Source organism: Macaca nemestrina, chromosome 19, assembly GCF_043159975.1.
Source record: "Macaca nemestrina isolate mMacNem1 chromosome 19, mMacNem.hap1, whole genome shotgun sequence".
Classification (NCBI taxonomy): Eukaryota; Metazoa; Chordata; class Mammalia; order Primates; family Cercopithecidae; genus Macaca; species Macaca nemestrina.
The window spans coordinates 23,713,906-23,728,101 of NC_092143.1; the positions used below are offsets into that span (position 1 = coordinate 23,713,906).

Consider the following 14,196-nt stretch of genomic DNA (forward strand, 5'->3'; position numbering starts at 1 on the left):
CCACTACACTCAGCTAATCTTTTTGTTTGTTTGTTTTGGAGAGATGAGGTTTCACTATGTTGCCTCGGGCTAATCTTGAACTCTTGGTCTGAAGCTATCCTCCTATGTGAGCCACTGTGCTCAGCCCTGAGCGGCACGTTCCTAAGAGATGTTGCCTGAAACAACGAGATGGGGGTTTGAAAGTATCAAAGGGCAAGATAGGTTTTATAAGCCAGGTTATTTGGATCACTAGGTCCCCAGCTTCCTCTTTCTTGGTTTACTTTCTCGATTTTGGAGGCACACATCCTCCACTAGTTCTTAAGACACAGGAGGCATAGTTTTTGATAGCCTGCTTTTCTAAAACTATCTATATTCTACTCTCACATTTAGTTGATATTTTGGTGTGGTACACATTACTGTTTTTGAACACACCCCCTTAAAAACTGAGCTGATGAGAAACCATCCTTTGCAAGTATGAGAGTTATATGAAATGTTTCCCCTTTTTCTTTTTCAGCAAGACTATTTAATGATAGCATGGTGAAGATCCTCTTTTAACCTTCAGGTTTTAAACAATATTTTAATTAATATTTAATATTTTAAGGTATCTTTCCCCATGGACCATATCCATCTTGTCTATTATTTTTCAAACATGTTTTCTAAAGTCTAGTAGTGACTCTCAACCAAATGGCCACATCAGAACATTCAGAAAACTTGTCTCCATTATGTCCTTTTTACCCTCACTTCACCACTGGCTGAACTCAGTTATGCATATGCAAATTAACTCTTCCTCAGCTACTTTTTCTTTTAAAGCTGTGGTTATTTCTGTTTCATCAAATAATTCACCTTCATGGTCAAATTCAACTCAGACAATAAATATGATAAAAGAAATAAATATAAAAGTGTTTAAGAAAATATAATTTATCAATATTTCATGAGCCAACTTTTATAAATTTGTGAAGATTTGAAGTGGATATGGCTTATTTCTTGATCTGTAAAGTATAAATGTTTCTAGCAAGTACATATCCTTGTAAAAGATAGTCAAACTACCTAGAATAAACACCACCAAGTTACTCAAAACTGATTTATAAATGATATTAGTTACCAATCATTTATGTTATTAAAACAAATCACTTAAGGATGATGGTGGTAATGAGAAGGGAAGGGAGACAAGAGGCACATTTATTCAGCACTTACTATGGTCCAGTTCTTCTGCTAAAAACATTCCATGCATTATCTCATTTAATCCTCAAGACGATCTTTTTTTTTTGCTTTTTTTTTTAAATTTTTCATTTTTGTGGGTATATAGTAGGTGCATATATTTATGGGGTACATGACATATTCCCATACAGGCATGCAATGTGTAATAATCACATCATGGGAAATGGGATATCCATCTTCTCAAGTATTTATCCTTCATGTTACAAACAATCCAATTACACTCTTTTAGTTATTTTTAAATGTACAACTAAATTATTTTGACTACAGTCACCCTGTTGTTCTATCAAATAATAGGTCTTATTCATTCTTTCTAACTATTTTTGTACCCATTAACCATCCCCCACCAACCCCCACTACCCTTCCCAGCCTCTGGTAGGCTCTCTACCCTCCTTCTACTCTCTATGTCCATGAGTTCAATTGCTTTCATTTTTAGATCCCATAAATGAGAACAGGTGATGTTTGTCTTTCTGTGCCTACCTTATTTCACTTAACAGAATGACCTTCAGTTCTACCTAGGTTGTTGTAAATGACTGGTCTCATTCTTTTTTATGGCTGAATAGTACTCCATTACTACACTGTGGTTATGTACCACATTTTCTGTAGCCATTCATCTGTCTCATAATAACCTTATTATCCTCATATTTCAGGTGAGAAAATTGAGGCTTAGCACAGTCAAGTAACTAAATAAGGGCATACAATGAACAAGTAAGGAAGCTGATATTTTAGCACAGACAATGAGATGTTAGAGACTTATAATGTCATTATACATTTACTATTGCAGACCAGCTTTCCACCTAGTTGATTTTGGTCTCGTTCATTTTTCCATTTCTATGAAACCTGCAGATTCACTTTCAGACATATATATGTGTGTCTGTATATATACACATATGTGTATGTATATGTGGGTGTGTATATGTGGGTGTGTGTATATATATATATATATATTTTACATCACATTAATCTAAGTTTATTAAACCTCTAAGAATAGCAGTTCTTCAGGTAAAAATTTCCCACTGAACAAGAAACAAAACCAGTCATCAGTCTTGCCCTTTAGAGCATAAACTCCACTTTATACTCAGCATCTGGTATATGCTCAACACCCTGCAGGTATTCAAAAATATCTGCTAAATGAAAAGGAAAACCATGAAGTGGAATTGAGCACATAAGGCATGTAGCCAATGCATTCCATCAACATTTTTCATCCCTCTTTCTATCTATTTAATAATAAACCCTGCTTTAAATTAACATAAAATACAGAATGTAAAAATCAGCTACTTTCCAAACTAACATGAGAGTAGACCCTCATTCCTTGATGACAGAGCCAGTCTGTCCGCTCTGGGAAAGGCCATTCTTCTTCTCTCTCTCTCTCCACAGGGAATTATTTCTAAGTCTGTAAACTAACAGCTGGAGCTCGGAAGCTTTTCCCACGTCTCTCCACCTCTGCAATAAGTGCAGGCTTACCTCTAACATAACTCCTACCCTTAACTAAGCCCAGTGCTCTGAATTCTCCCAGCTGCAGAGAATATGCACATATATGTCATCTGTGCACTTTTGTGTAGACATATCTAAAATTTGATCATCAGCTTCTCACCTAGAGGCTTGCTTTATTAAATCCTCCATAGAATGTGCTGATAGAAGACATAAGACACTTATTCATGCTTTATTGAATCAAACTGAATATCCCTTATACTCCTTTTCAGTGGCACTAGCCACACTGAAAAAATACATTTACAGAAAGGGTAAACAAAGAAAGAGTAGCTGGTTCAGATTCCCTGAATCCTTTCACACTGGATTTAATTCATCCATCTTTATTTAGGATAAATAGTTATAACAAGAATGATGAAAAAATACTCTCAATCTTTATCCTGCCTATGAGTGAGGACTCCTTTTTCTAGTATGTTACATGATGAGAAAATATATTCAGGTTTATGGTTCTCTTCACTTCAAATATTAAATATTACCTTTCATTTGTAATTTCAAACTTCAAATTAAGAGCAAAAGCTTTTATGCTTGCAATGTGATTTTAACCCAAGAAATCATGGGGAAACTCACAGATGTTAGTAAATTTAATTATCTTTTTATGTATTAAAAATGACTATGAAGTATCAGGAAGAAGGAGTCTTCAGAACCCGACATCCATTTTAAAACCTGTTTTTCCCCTTTAACATGGTTTGCACAGTAAAAGCAATCATTCACAGGTATGACATAGAGTCTGTGAATTATGAGACATTATTGTCATTACTTTTGTGAATTACAACTTTTGGTCATATGGGTTTGATATCAATTATAAGGGCAATTCATATAATATACAGATATATAATAGTGTGCCACAATCTAATGCAATTCATTCTTATCCATGAGGTACTATTACACAGCTCACAAAAGGCTAAACTTTAAGTTCATCCTGAAGGTTATTCACTCACAGGGATGGCTTCCCTCTACCACCCACCTGCCCTCCCCCAACCCCGATGCAGCACCTACATTATTATCCAACTAAGTATTTCTGCTTTTTTCCTGTTTGGTCTAAATTTAGCAAAAGAAATACATACTAGTTAATGTGAAATTCAAACTTTAAGGCTTTCTGATCTAATACTGTTTATGTGTTGGTGTATTTATGTGTGTGGTTTTATATGAACATGAAGTAGAAATTCTAGTTTAGACAATACATAAAATTATCTTCATATACTGAATTTCTATGTTTCTCTTTTAAGAAAACAGGAAGTATTTTCTTCACATTTCAAACATTTCCTTCTACTACATAAAAAGTTAAGCTATACCAAAAATTAAAATAGAAGACTCTATATAACACAAAAAGAAAATGACAAGTCGTAATCAATATATGTGTTTCTTTTTTCTCTTGTAAGGTTTATAAATGACTTGATTTTAAATAAATTACTTCAATTTAAAAGCACAAGATCTAGAAGCAATAGTCCAGCTTCAAATCCTGACTTTGTCATTTTCTATCTGTGGCTTTTATGTGGCAAGTGACTTTACCATTCTGTGCCTCATTTTCTTCTCCTATAAAACAGAAGCGATAATGAAGACATCACATGAATTGTTTGAGGATTTAAAAGAGCATAGAGCCAGTCTGACACATATTAGGTACTCAATAAATGCTGCTAAGTCATTGAGATAGTTATTAAAGTTCTTGATTTTGCAATGTGTTCTTTTACATAAGTTTGCAAAGACGGTGTTAATTACTATTTATTTGCCCAAACCCCTTGCAAAAATATCACATGCAAACAACCTTTATGTGCACATACAAAAAATAAAAGTGCCCTTATTGGATAATAGTATTATGAAAGATTTGGTGCCAAGGCAAGTGTTGATTAAAGACTCTGGCTTTTGCTGATAGAATCCATCCCAGAAATGAGGAGGCACAGCTACCAGAGCAAGGAAGAAAAGGGTGACTGAAGAGGCAGCAACCAAATAGGGATTCCCAGACTTTTAAGAAACTGGGACCATCATCCACAAGTACATCTCCACTGTCTACCAAATCTGCAAGGGCCAAGGCAGACCACAGAAAGGGGATTCTCTGAAAATTCGATCAGGTCTAGTTCTCTGCTTGTGCAATTCCAATAGCACATCCCAACTTCCACCTGCTCTTTAATACAAGTTACAAAGCACATTTGTTCCAGGATTTTTTTCCCCTATCTTTTCTTATTTAAATCTATGTATCGCATCCTTCTCCTAATTTTGAAGACATACTATTTTCCAAGAGAAAAAGATAAACTTTTAAACAGAAACAATAGTGACTAATTTGGTAGAGCTAATTATGTTCTTAGATGTGTTCTCAGTCTCATTTTCATAATATCAAGAGACAATTTATCTACAAATAAGCCTATATCACCTCACTAATGTGTTACCAAGATTTTTTGAGCCATTTAAATAGCCACTAAGAAGATGGGCAGGGAGGTTAAGGAAATATAAACTATGTAAGTATAGGAAAGATACAGCAAATGTATTTAAGTAAATACACAGTATACAAGGAATGCTGCTTGAAATATGAGTAATCTTATGGATTCATTAATTCAACCATTCATTCAATAAACATTTATTGAGAAGATGCTATGTACCAGCTATTCTAGTGCTAGACATACAAGAAGGTAAAAGTCACAGGCCCACATGACTCAGAAAGGGCAAGTGAAATGATCACTTAACAAAATTACAGACATCATTACTGCTACATATTTCTGAGCTGCAAGAGCAGAAGTGTGTACAATGAACAGGGAGATATTACATAAGAAGGGTCCAGACAGGATTCATGAAGATGATGACACTCCTGAATTTGAGGGGAATTCTTGGAATTTCATCCCATATGTGAGAGTTAAGAGCATGCCAGCCAGATGGAGGGGCACATGCAAAGTGTGAATCACCAAATAGCAGGGTACTCTGGGGAACAAAGTTAAGTATTGCTTTAGCTGATGATGTCAGAGATATAAGTCAGCCCTTGAAGAACCCTAGATATCTCGCCAAGTATTTAGATTTGGAGCTATAATCAATGGGAGGTCATTAAGTAGCTGTTAATGAGGGTGAAGGGTGATGAACTGACTTCTTAAACTCTCAGAGTCATGGAAGACATGATCTGGATGAGAACAAGAGAAGGAAGACAGGAAGATCGTTGTAGGAAAACGCAATGATAATCTGAAGAAGAAAAAATGCAAGGCAGGATCTAGGTATTCTCTGTGGAAACAGAGAAGACAAAAACCACTGAGAGATATTTAAGAGGCACATTTTACAAGAACTTACACCAGCTATATGTGGACATTGTTAAAAAGTGGGAAAGCCAGGATTATCCTTGGGCTTCAAGTTTGAGATGTCAGGTAATTAACGGTACCATTAGTGATGTGCCTTTAACTGAGGTATACATATGAGAGAAGATGAGGTTTCAGAAGAAATATAGCTCCTTTTTTGTTTTTTGTTTCTTTGTTTGTTTGAGAGATGGAGTCTTGCTCTGTCGCCCAGGCTGGAGCACAGTGATGCGATCTCAGCTCACTGCAACCTCCACCTCCTGGGTTCAAGCAATTCTCCTGCCTCAGCTTCCCAAGTAGCTGGAATTAAAGGCACCTGCCACAACTACAAATACAAATGATTTTTGTAGTTTTTAGTAGAGACGGGGTTACACTATATGTTGGCCAGGCTAGTCTCGAACTCCTGACCTCAGGTGATCCGCACGCCTCGGCCTCCGAAAGTACTGGGATTACAGGCACAAGCCACCGCACCTGGCCTATAGCTCCTTTTGCACTTGGTATTTAGGTATCTATAGGACATTCAGGCAGGAGGATATATGAATCTGATATTGAAAAGAGAAGGCTAGGCTGGAGATACAGATTTGATTGACAGTCATTAACATACAAGCGGTAGTTACCAAAGAACAGAAAAAGTAAATCACTCAGAGAGAAAATGGGAAAAAGAAAGTGTATCTCAGTTTTATACAGCATCATTTTTTTCTGTATTTTAATATTCATGTCACAAACTTTCTCAAATACTGTATTTAGAAACATTCTACTTGTCCTTCAACACAAACTAAAGCTGAGCATTAAACACTAAACAAGAAAGACATGTTTTCATATATGGTTTCCTCTCCCAGATTTTTTTAAAAAAGGACAAAAAGGTAAATTATTTGAAATGACATAGTTCACTCAGAAAACCATGAAATTTACACTTTTAGTTTTCTTAATATCTGTTTTCATGAAAACTGCAGAGTAAAAAACCCATAGCTTTAGTAATTTATAATTGCTAAGAGACTTAATATAGTGAACTCATAGCTAACACTCTGAAGTCAAAAGCAAGGGTAGTGATAATTTAGAAGAAGTGACTTAAAATTCATATACATCTAAACTACTTTTTAGACTGTCAAATATAAGTTAAAGAATGAGAAAGGCAGAGGGTGCAGGGGGAAGTATCTTATTCTAGTTTACAAATTATACAGCCTCTCACTCCTGGCTAGGAAAGAACGTCTGGTTTCTGAATACATAATATGCCGTATTTTGTTCCTTGGAGCTTATCTGTACTTTAACAGCGTAAATTTCCTATCTTCCATTCAGAACAAATGTAAAAACATCTTATGAATAGGACCTTTGGTAAGTAGTTAAATGCACAAATCGGTATTAAGTCTCAGACTAGACGTCTTTTTCAGCTCTATTTTAAAATACTAGAGATGTTGACTTCAGCGTATAAACATATATTAACGTGTCAGTTTTATACTGATGACTTCAAAAAGCTGGACATAACAATGAACATTTACATGTATGCAATAAAGTGACTGTTTAGTAATGAAAAATACTTCTATTTATATTATGTTACAACAGTCCTAAATAATGTTTGAAAATTTAAAGAACGAATATGCGATGATTTGTTTCCTAAAGGAGATGATCTCTTGATCTAAATTTAGAATAACAAATTTGCATTTTAAATAATGAGACTAGATGGACACAGTAGCACACCTGTAGTCCCAGCTACTCAGGAGTTTGAGGAGAGAGGATAGCATGAGCCCAGTTTTTCCTTTGTTTTTATTGAGACAGAGTCTCACTCTGTCACCCAGTCTGGAGTGCAGTGGTGCGAACACAGCTCATTGCAGCCTCGACCTCCTGAGCTCAAGTGATCCTCCCAGCTCAGCCTCCCATGTAGTTGGGACCACAGGTGTGCACCACCACACCTAGCTAACTTTTAATTTTTTCTTGGAGAGATAGGGTGTCTCTCTGTTGTGCAGGATGGTCTCAAATGCCTGGCCTCAAGCAATCCTCCTGCCTTGGCTCTCCAAAGTGCTGGGATTATGGGTGTGAGCCACTATTCATGCCCAGCCAAACCCAAGAGTTTGAGACCAGCCTAGGCAACAGAGACCACATGTCAAAAAAAAAAAAAAAAAAAAAAAAAGGGGGGGATTGTGGGGGGAATAATGATGAGATTAGATACCCAGCAAAGTAATTACCTCTTATCATAAACAATCAAGGTAAACTGTAACATCATCTCATATTTCAAAAGAAAATGAAAATCTTCCAAAGTTTAACGAGTTACTTTGAGAATGTGAGGCAGTGCAGAGTAGGGCTTAAGACCACATGTCAGCTTTGGAATCAGGTAGGACTCATTTTAATCCCAGATCTATTTCTTGGTACATATGTGACCCTGTAAAAGTTATCTCTCTAAGCTTGTTTCCTCAGCTACATATCTGGAAATATACTAGTATCTACTTCAAAGTAACTTCATAAGGCTCATGTGTAAAGTGTTTGATAAAGTTGTCAAGTGATATTACTTTTAACCTCTCCTACCCTTCTCTATTTTTTCTTCTTTCCAAGGCACCTCTCATCTTCTAATATACTGTATATCTATTTACTTCTTCTTGCTATGGTTGTCTGCCTCCCTGCATGAAAATGTAAGCTCCACAAGGACAAGTATGATTGCCTATTGTATTCAATGGCATATCGTAAACAGTGTCTGGCACTAAAGTGCTCAAAAATATTTACTGATTGAACGAGTAGATGACTACTGAGAGGACTACTACACACTATTAATGATCCTATATAACAGTACTTTTCATCATTACTAGATATTTTCATTTTCATTCATGTTATATAGACTCTTCTGAATGAAAGGCCAAATAACATGTTTTGGGACACTGGGTATCAATCATGTAAGTTCTTTAGGAAATAATGATATTAATTTATTTGATTGTAAAAGGAGAACGTAAGCTAGTCTCTAAGATTATACCTACAAAAAAAATTTGATTCTACAATCCAAGAAAAACAAAAGCACATTTATAGAAAACTATACACCAATTTACCATAAGACAGGATATCTTCTCAGAAACTTAAAACTTTAAATCAGTAAAACATAGAGCTGTAAAGAATTAGATTTAAAATATATGTCTGCAGAACGTAACTGAAGGCAGAGGTAGGAGGGATACAGACACATGTAGGTTCTATCAGCACTAAATACACAGGAATAGCAAAATACATTATTTTCTGCATCTATTAATGAGTAATAGGAAGATATATATTTGCCCTTGAATTAGTAATCAAAATGTACCTAATTATAATTTAACAAAAAATGCATCAAAAAGTAAAATAAGTACAGTCAACCCACCCATTGGGTTCCATATATCATTGTTGCTTTTGTAGTTGAATCTGTCAACTGTGCTGCTGATCTAGTATCAAGGTGGGTTTTTTTGTTGACAATGTCAGTAACTCTTGACCCTTTATCATTGTTTTTGGTCAGTTTGTGTCCTTGCTGTATTGAACAAGAGGTAAGACACCAAACTATGACCCTCAGAAGAATATAGGGACCTTCTTAAAGGAATACACGCAGGTTTGTGAATGAAACCCTTCCAAAATTCTGTTCAGCCTGCAATTAAGGTGAGGTTGTTTTTAGATGCAGTATTTAGAGGGTGTATCACTTCACCCTCAATCAGAATGCTATACTGTACCATGATAAAAGACACATAAAGCAAAATTAACTAAGTCACATGAAGGTCTCCCTTAAGAAAAGTAGATTATGATTAATCCAAAATTTCTTCTATGTGTGTCAGCTTTAGTGAGACTTATTCCGTTAGTATAATTATGACCTATTAATAACATAGTATAAATAGGAAAGTGTTATTTATAAATGTCAGTTATATATCTACATAGCAATTAAGTGATAATACTGGAAATAAAAGTATACATATAAAAGCAAACACACAGGTATACAGTACTATTCTTGTGACTCAAATTATAATCTAGAAACAACATTATTGTTTTGTTCTAAATTCCATTAAGCAGTTAAAATAGATCCTAAATAAACAGAGTATTATAAATCCTAAAGCAATGTCATTGAAAAGTTCATTTCCCATGCATATTGTACAATATGAAAATGTGACATAGGTTTTAATATTTTTCTACATAAAATATTAACCCATCAAGATGGCTCATATGTCTATGATATATAATTTAAAATATTTGGTTAAAGGAAAGAATTTGATGAACCTCAAGACAGAATGCTAAGTAAAACTGAGTATGTGTGTTGACCAAGGCACACTGGCATTACTTTGTAGAGCTGATCAATAGATATTAGCTTTAAAAAGAGAGATAGAGAAAGAAGCTGCAGCATATTTTTTAAATGACAGAGTGAAGATTTAAACTGTATCAATCAAGAGCCAAGTTTTTTCCTCCTAGTCTTTCTAGCTGTTCTCTTCCAGTTAAGATTCTTCATTTTAAATAAATTTAATTAGTTCCCATTGATCATAGCCAACACTTGTACAGCTTAATCCATGCTTCTTTACTTTGATAAGGCAAATGCTAACAAAGGCTACTAGGCTCAGATTCAACTGTCATAAGACAGCATTGATACCTAGCCCATTTGTACCTAAAATAAAAATTTCAAAAAGTATTCTGCCTTTAGTGAAAGCATTATATTATACCTCATATTTTAACTGTTATCTTGCTCAGACTGTTTCTAGAAATTAAGATCCAGATTACTACAATAATAAAAGTAATTCAACTATACACTTCAGCCTAACTATAGCTTTCAAATAAGACTTCCCTGAAAAGGCAGGCAAATACCTGTCATGATATAATTTCTACTTATTTTATGAAGAAATATTAGAACAATTCCTCTAAAATAACTGGAAAAATCATCTGAATGGCTGCACTGGCCAGCTTTCCCTTTTGCAGTACTGGCTCTCTACAACACTGGTTACCCCAAAACAAGATTATTGTGCTTGAATCAGATTTCTCTCAATGCATCTACCATATTTTTCATAATGCAATTTATATAGGATTCTAGTCAATAAAATACGGTTTTCTTCCAAACCCTCACAAAAATCTATACCACAGCTTAATCAAGTCACACAATTTAAAGGTAACCTGAACGATCTACAGGCTGCAACATGCTAGTTGCTTTGACAACATGGTAAGGAAGCCGTTTTTTAGTTATTTAAGTTCTTCAGATATTGAACATTCTTGCCTCTAGTACCCACGACATGAAATGAATAAATCGACTGATAAAAGCCATTTGTCACATATGTTGAACCAAACTTACAGATAAAAATATAGTGTATGTAGCATTAATTGACTCTTCAAATTAGATTTGCATTCTTAGTTTCTTGATTTTGCTAATAAAATTTAAAAATCATATACTATAACGCTATCTCATGACTTTGGTAGTGCATAATTCAAAATTTCAAAGTACTGATTTAATAATGCTTACTTGACTGCTCAAAAATTCAGCTTTTATTCTAGAATGCAAATTGAGTTATTCTACTATTGCAAAGGCAAATTTGTTTTTGCTAGGACTTAACTACTTTTTATAGATCAGAAGGTCTTTAAACTTTACAGGGAAGTAAAATATAACAAAAAACATACATATAACAGTATGAAAAGCAGTCAAAACTGAACAAAACATGGACTGGCTTAAAAATCTGCAAATAGGCCCGGTGCGGTGGCTCATGCCTGTAATCCCAGCACTTTGGGAGGCCGAGGCAGGTGGATCACAAGGTCAGGAATTTGAGACCAGCCTGGCCAATACGGTGAAACTCTGTTTCTACTAAAAATACAAAAATTAGCTGGGCATGGTGGTGCACACCTGTAGTACCAGCTGCTTGGGAGGCTGAGGCAGGAGAATCACTTGAACCTGGGAGTGGAGGTTGCAGTGAGCCCACATCGCTCCACTGTACTCCAACCTGAGCGACAGAGTGAGACTCTGTCTCAAAAAAAAAAAAAAAATCTGCAAATAAAATAGATTTTCTTTAGCAGCTACTGAAGCAAACTCCATAACTGTAAAGTACTAAATGACTATCAGAAAAATTAGAAGTCCCTGAAATTGTTTATATTTAAGTTGGATAATATTTTTCATCAATGAACTTACACATTAAAAAGAATTTAAAAGTAAGTAACAGCCATCATCATCATCATCTCATTTTTATTGAAAATCAGATGTTCCCCAACTTTGGCAATATTAGGCAGCAGTGGCACAAGGCTATAGGTATTTAAATATACACTTTGTAAATTTTCAAGGGAGATCTTAGGCTTTCTTCTTCCCAGTGTAACAGTAGTAACCTGCCTATCACAGAGGGAGGGAGGGAAGGAGAGAGGGAGGGAAACTTCCCCTTTCTTTTCTCCTTTTATTTATTTATTTATTTTTATTTTTATTTTTTTTGAGACAGAGTCTCACTCTGTTGCATAGGCTGGAGTGCAGTGACGCAATCTTGGTTCACTGCAACCTCTGCCCTCCCGGGTCAAGCGATTCTCCTGCCTCAGCCTCCCGAATAGCTGGAATTACAGGTGCCCACCACCAACCCCAGCTAATTTTTGTATTTTTACTAGAGACAGGATTTTGCCATGTTGGCCAGGCTGGTCTCAAACTCCTGACCTCAGGTCATCTGCCCACCTCGGCCTCCCAAAGTGCTGGGATTACAGGTGTGAGCCACCGTGTCCAGCTCCCCACTTTAATTTTTGTTAAAAATTTTCTGGTATTTTCTGGGCATGCTTCTTTCTAAACTATTGATTACTATTAAATTAATATTTTCTAGGCATGCTTCTTTCTAAATTATTACTATTAAATTAATTTTTACTATTAATATTTGTTGCTTCTCAACAATTATACATTTTATGATCAAATTTTAAATTTTAACCATCCACACCCAAAACAAAAGCTTACTATTCTTGATACCAATAAAAGTATTTATACTAGGTTATTTTTATCCTCTGTGCATTCAAAGAAATTGAGCTGAATGTATTTGGAGATCCAGTAATTGAAACTGGTTTAAGAGTATAAAAAGATAGGCTAAACATTTATAGTGTGTGAGTTTCCTAAAATTTGCTTTATGTTTTTCGCCTAAATTTCACTTAATGTGAAAGGTAATACAGATAAGAATGTTCAGTGGCCAAACAATTAAAAAGCAGCATTCACTTCCACAGTATAAGTATAAAGAGTAAGTCTTCCTATACAGCTTATATTGTATATATTGTGATTAAATTTTAGTATTCTTTAGTTTACCTGATAGTTGCAAAATCTTTCAAAACTTAATGAGTATATTCCTTTACACATTCCAAGGCTTTAGCAATGATCTCAGCCTCTGAATTAAAAGGTCTCCAGAAAACAAGTGCACAGCTAGCAGGTTTATTATTAGAGTTACAATCAGCAAACCTGGACCAAATAAACAGTTCCACTTCTTTTCACCTCAAGATCAAAGAGGACACTAAACAGTTTCATAAAACTAAATACACCATCAGTACAAGTCTCCATCCTTTCCATCGAAATACTTAATCCCACCACAAATAACCTAGAAAACATTTTGCAATATCAAACAAAGCTCCAATCAGATGTTAAAGATGTCTGTGCTTACCAGTGGTGATGTCATCATCAACAAGGTCATGTTCTTCCTCCTGGACTTTGGCTTCAGGCCCTGAGGCATCAGGAGCCGTGGTGATAGTCTGCATGGCTTCTGATGTGACTCCAGCTAAAACAAATGTGAATCACAAGGCTTCATTTTAAAAAATGAAAAGTAAGACAAACAGAAATTTTGAAGATTTTTAATTTACTTAATGGATATAAACACAATACATTAAAAAATATATATTCACCAAAATTAGAGACACAAATCAATGAATAAAACATTCACATGTGCTCTATTTATTTGTATGTATATATGTACATAGGTATGTACTATATTTACTTTTAACCAAGATCTGGGAAAAACAGAAACAGGATGCTGAAGTATTACATTTTTTACTTGATTCCTTTCAACGTTTTTGCTACAGTTACTTTGGCTGATTTTAACAATTATTCAACAAAGAGGAAAGTGTGGATTGTTTTAAAAGTTTACTTCTTTTTAATGTTAGTTTGTTTATAACTTGGGAGTTGGGAGGAAAGATGAGGACCGGAGAATTTGTGTCCTGGAGCTAAGCAACGGACCTGAAACGCACTGCCCAAAAAGAGTATAACATCTCCCTCTATGAAGGAATTCGATATAAGGTCACATAACTATCACAATGAAAGAACCTAACTGAAAGCAGACAGGCAAAG

General features: G+C 35.1%; 1 protein-coding gene across 7 annotated transcripts in view; it reads right to left on the minus strand.

Moving 5' to 3' along the window:
- Positions 1 to 14,196, minus strand: part of LOC105477091 (WD repeat domain 7) — a 388,969-nt gene that overhangs the window by 207,186 nt on the left and 167,587 nt on the right. For all 7 annotated transcript variants that reach the window (XM_071085283.1, XM_071085280.1, XM_071085278.1 and 4 more), the window contains one exon: positions 13,517 to 13,630. In XM_071085283.1, the coding sequence (XP_070941384.1) occupies positions 13,517 to 13,630 (114 nt within the window). The remainder of the gene's footprint in view (positions 1 to 13,516; positions 13,631 to 14,196) is intronic.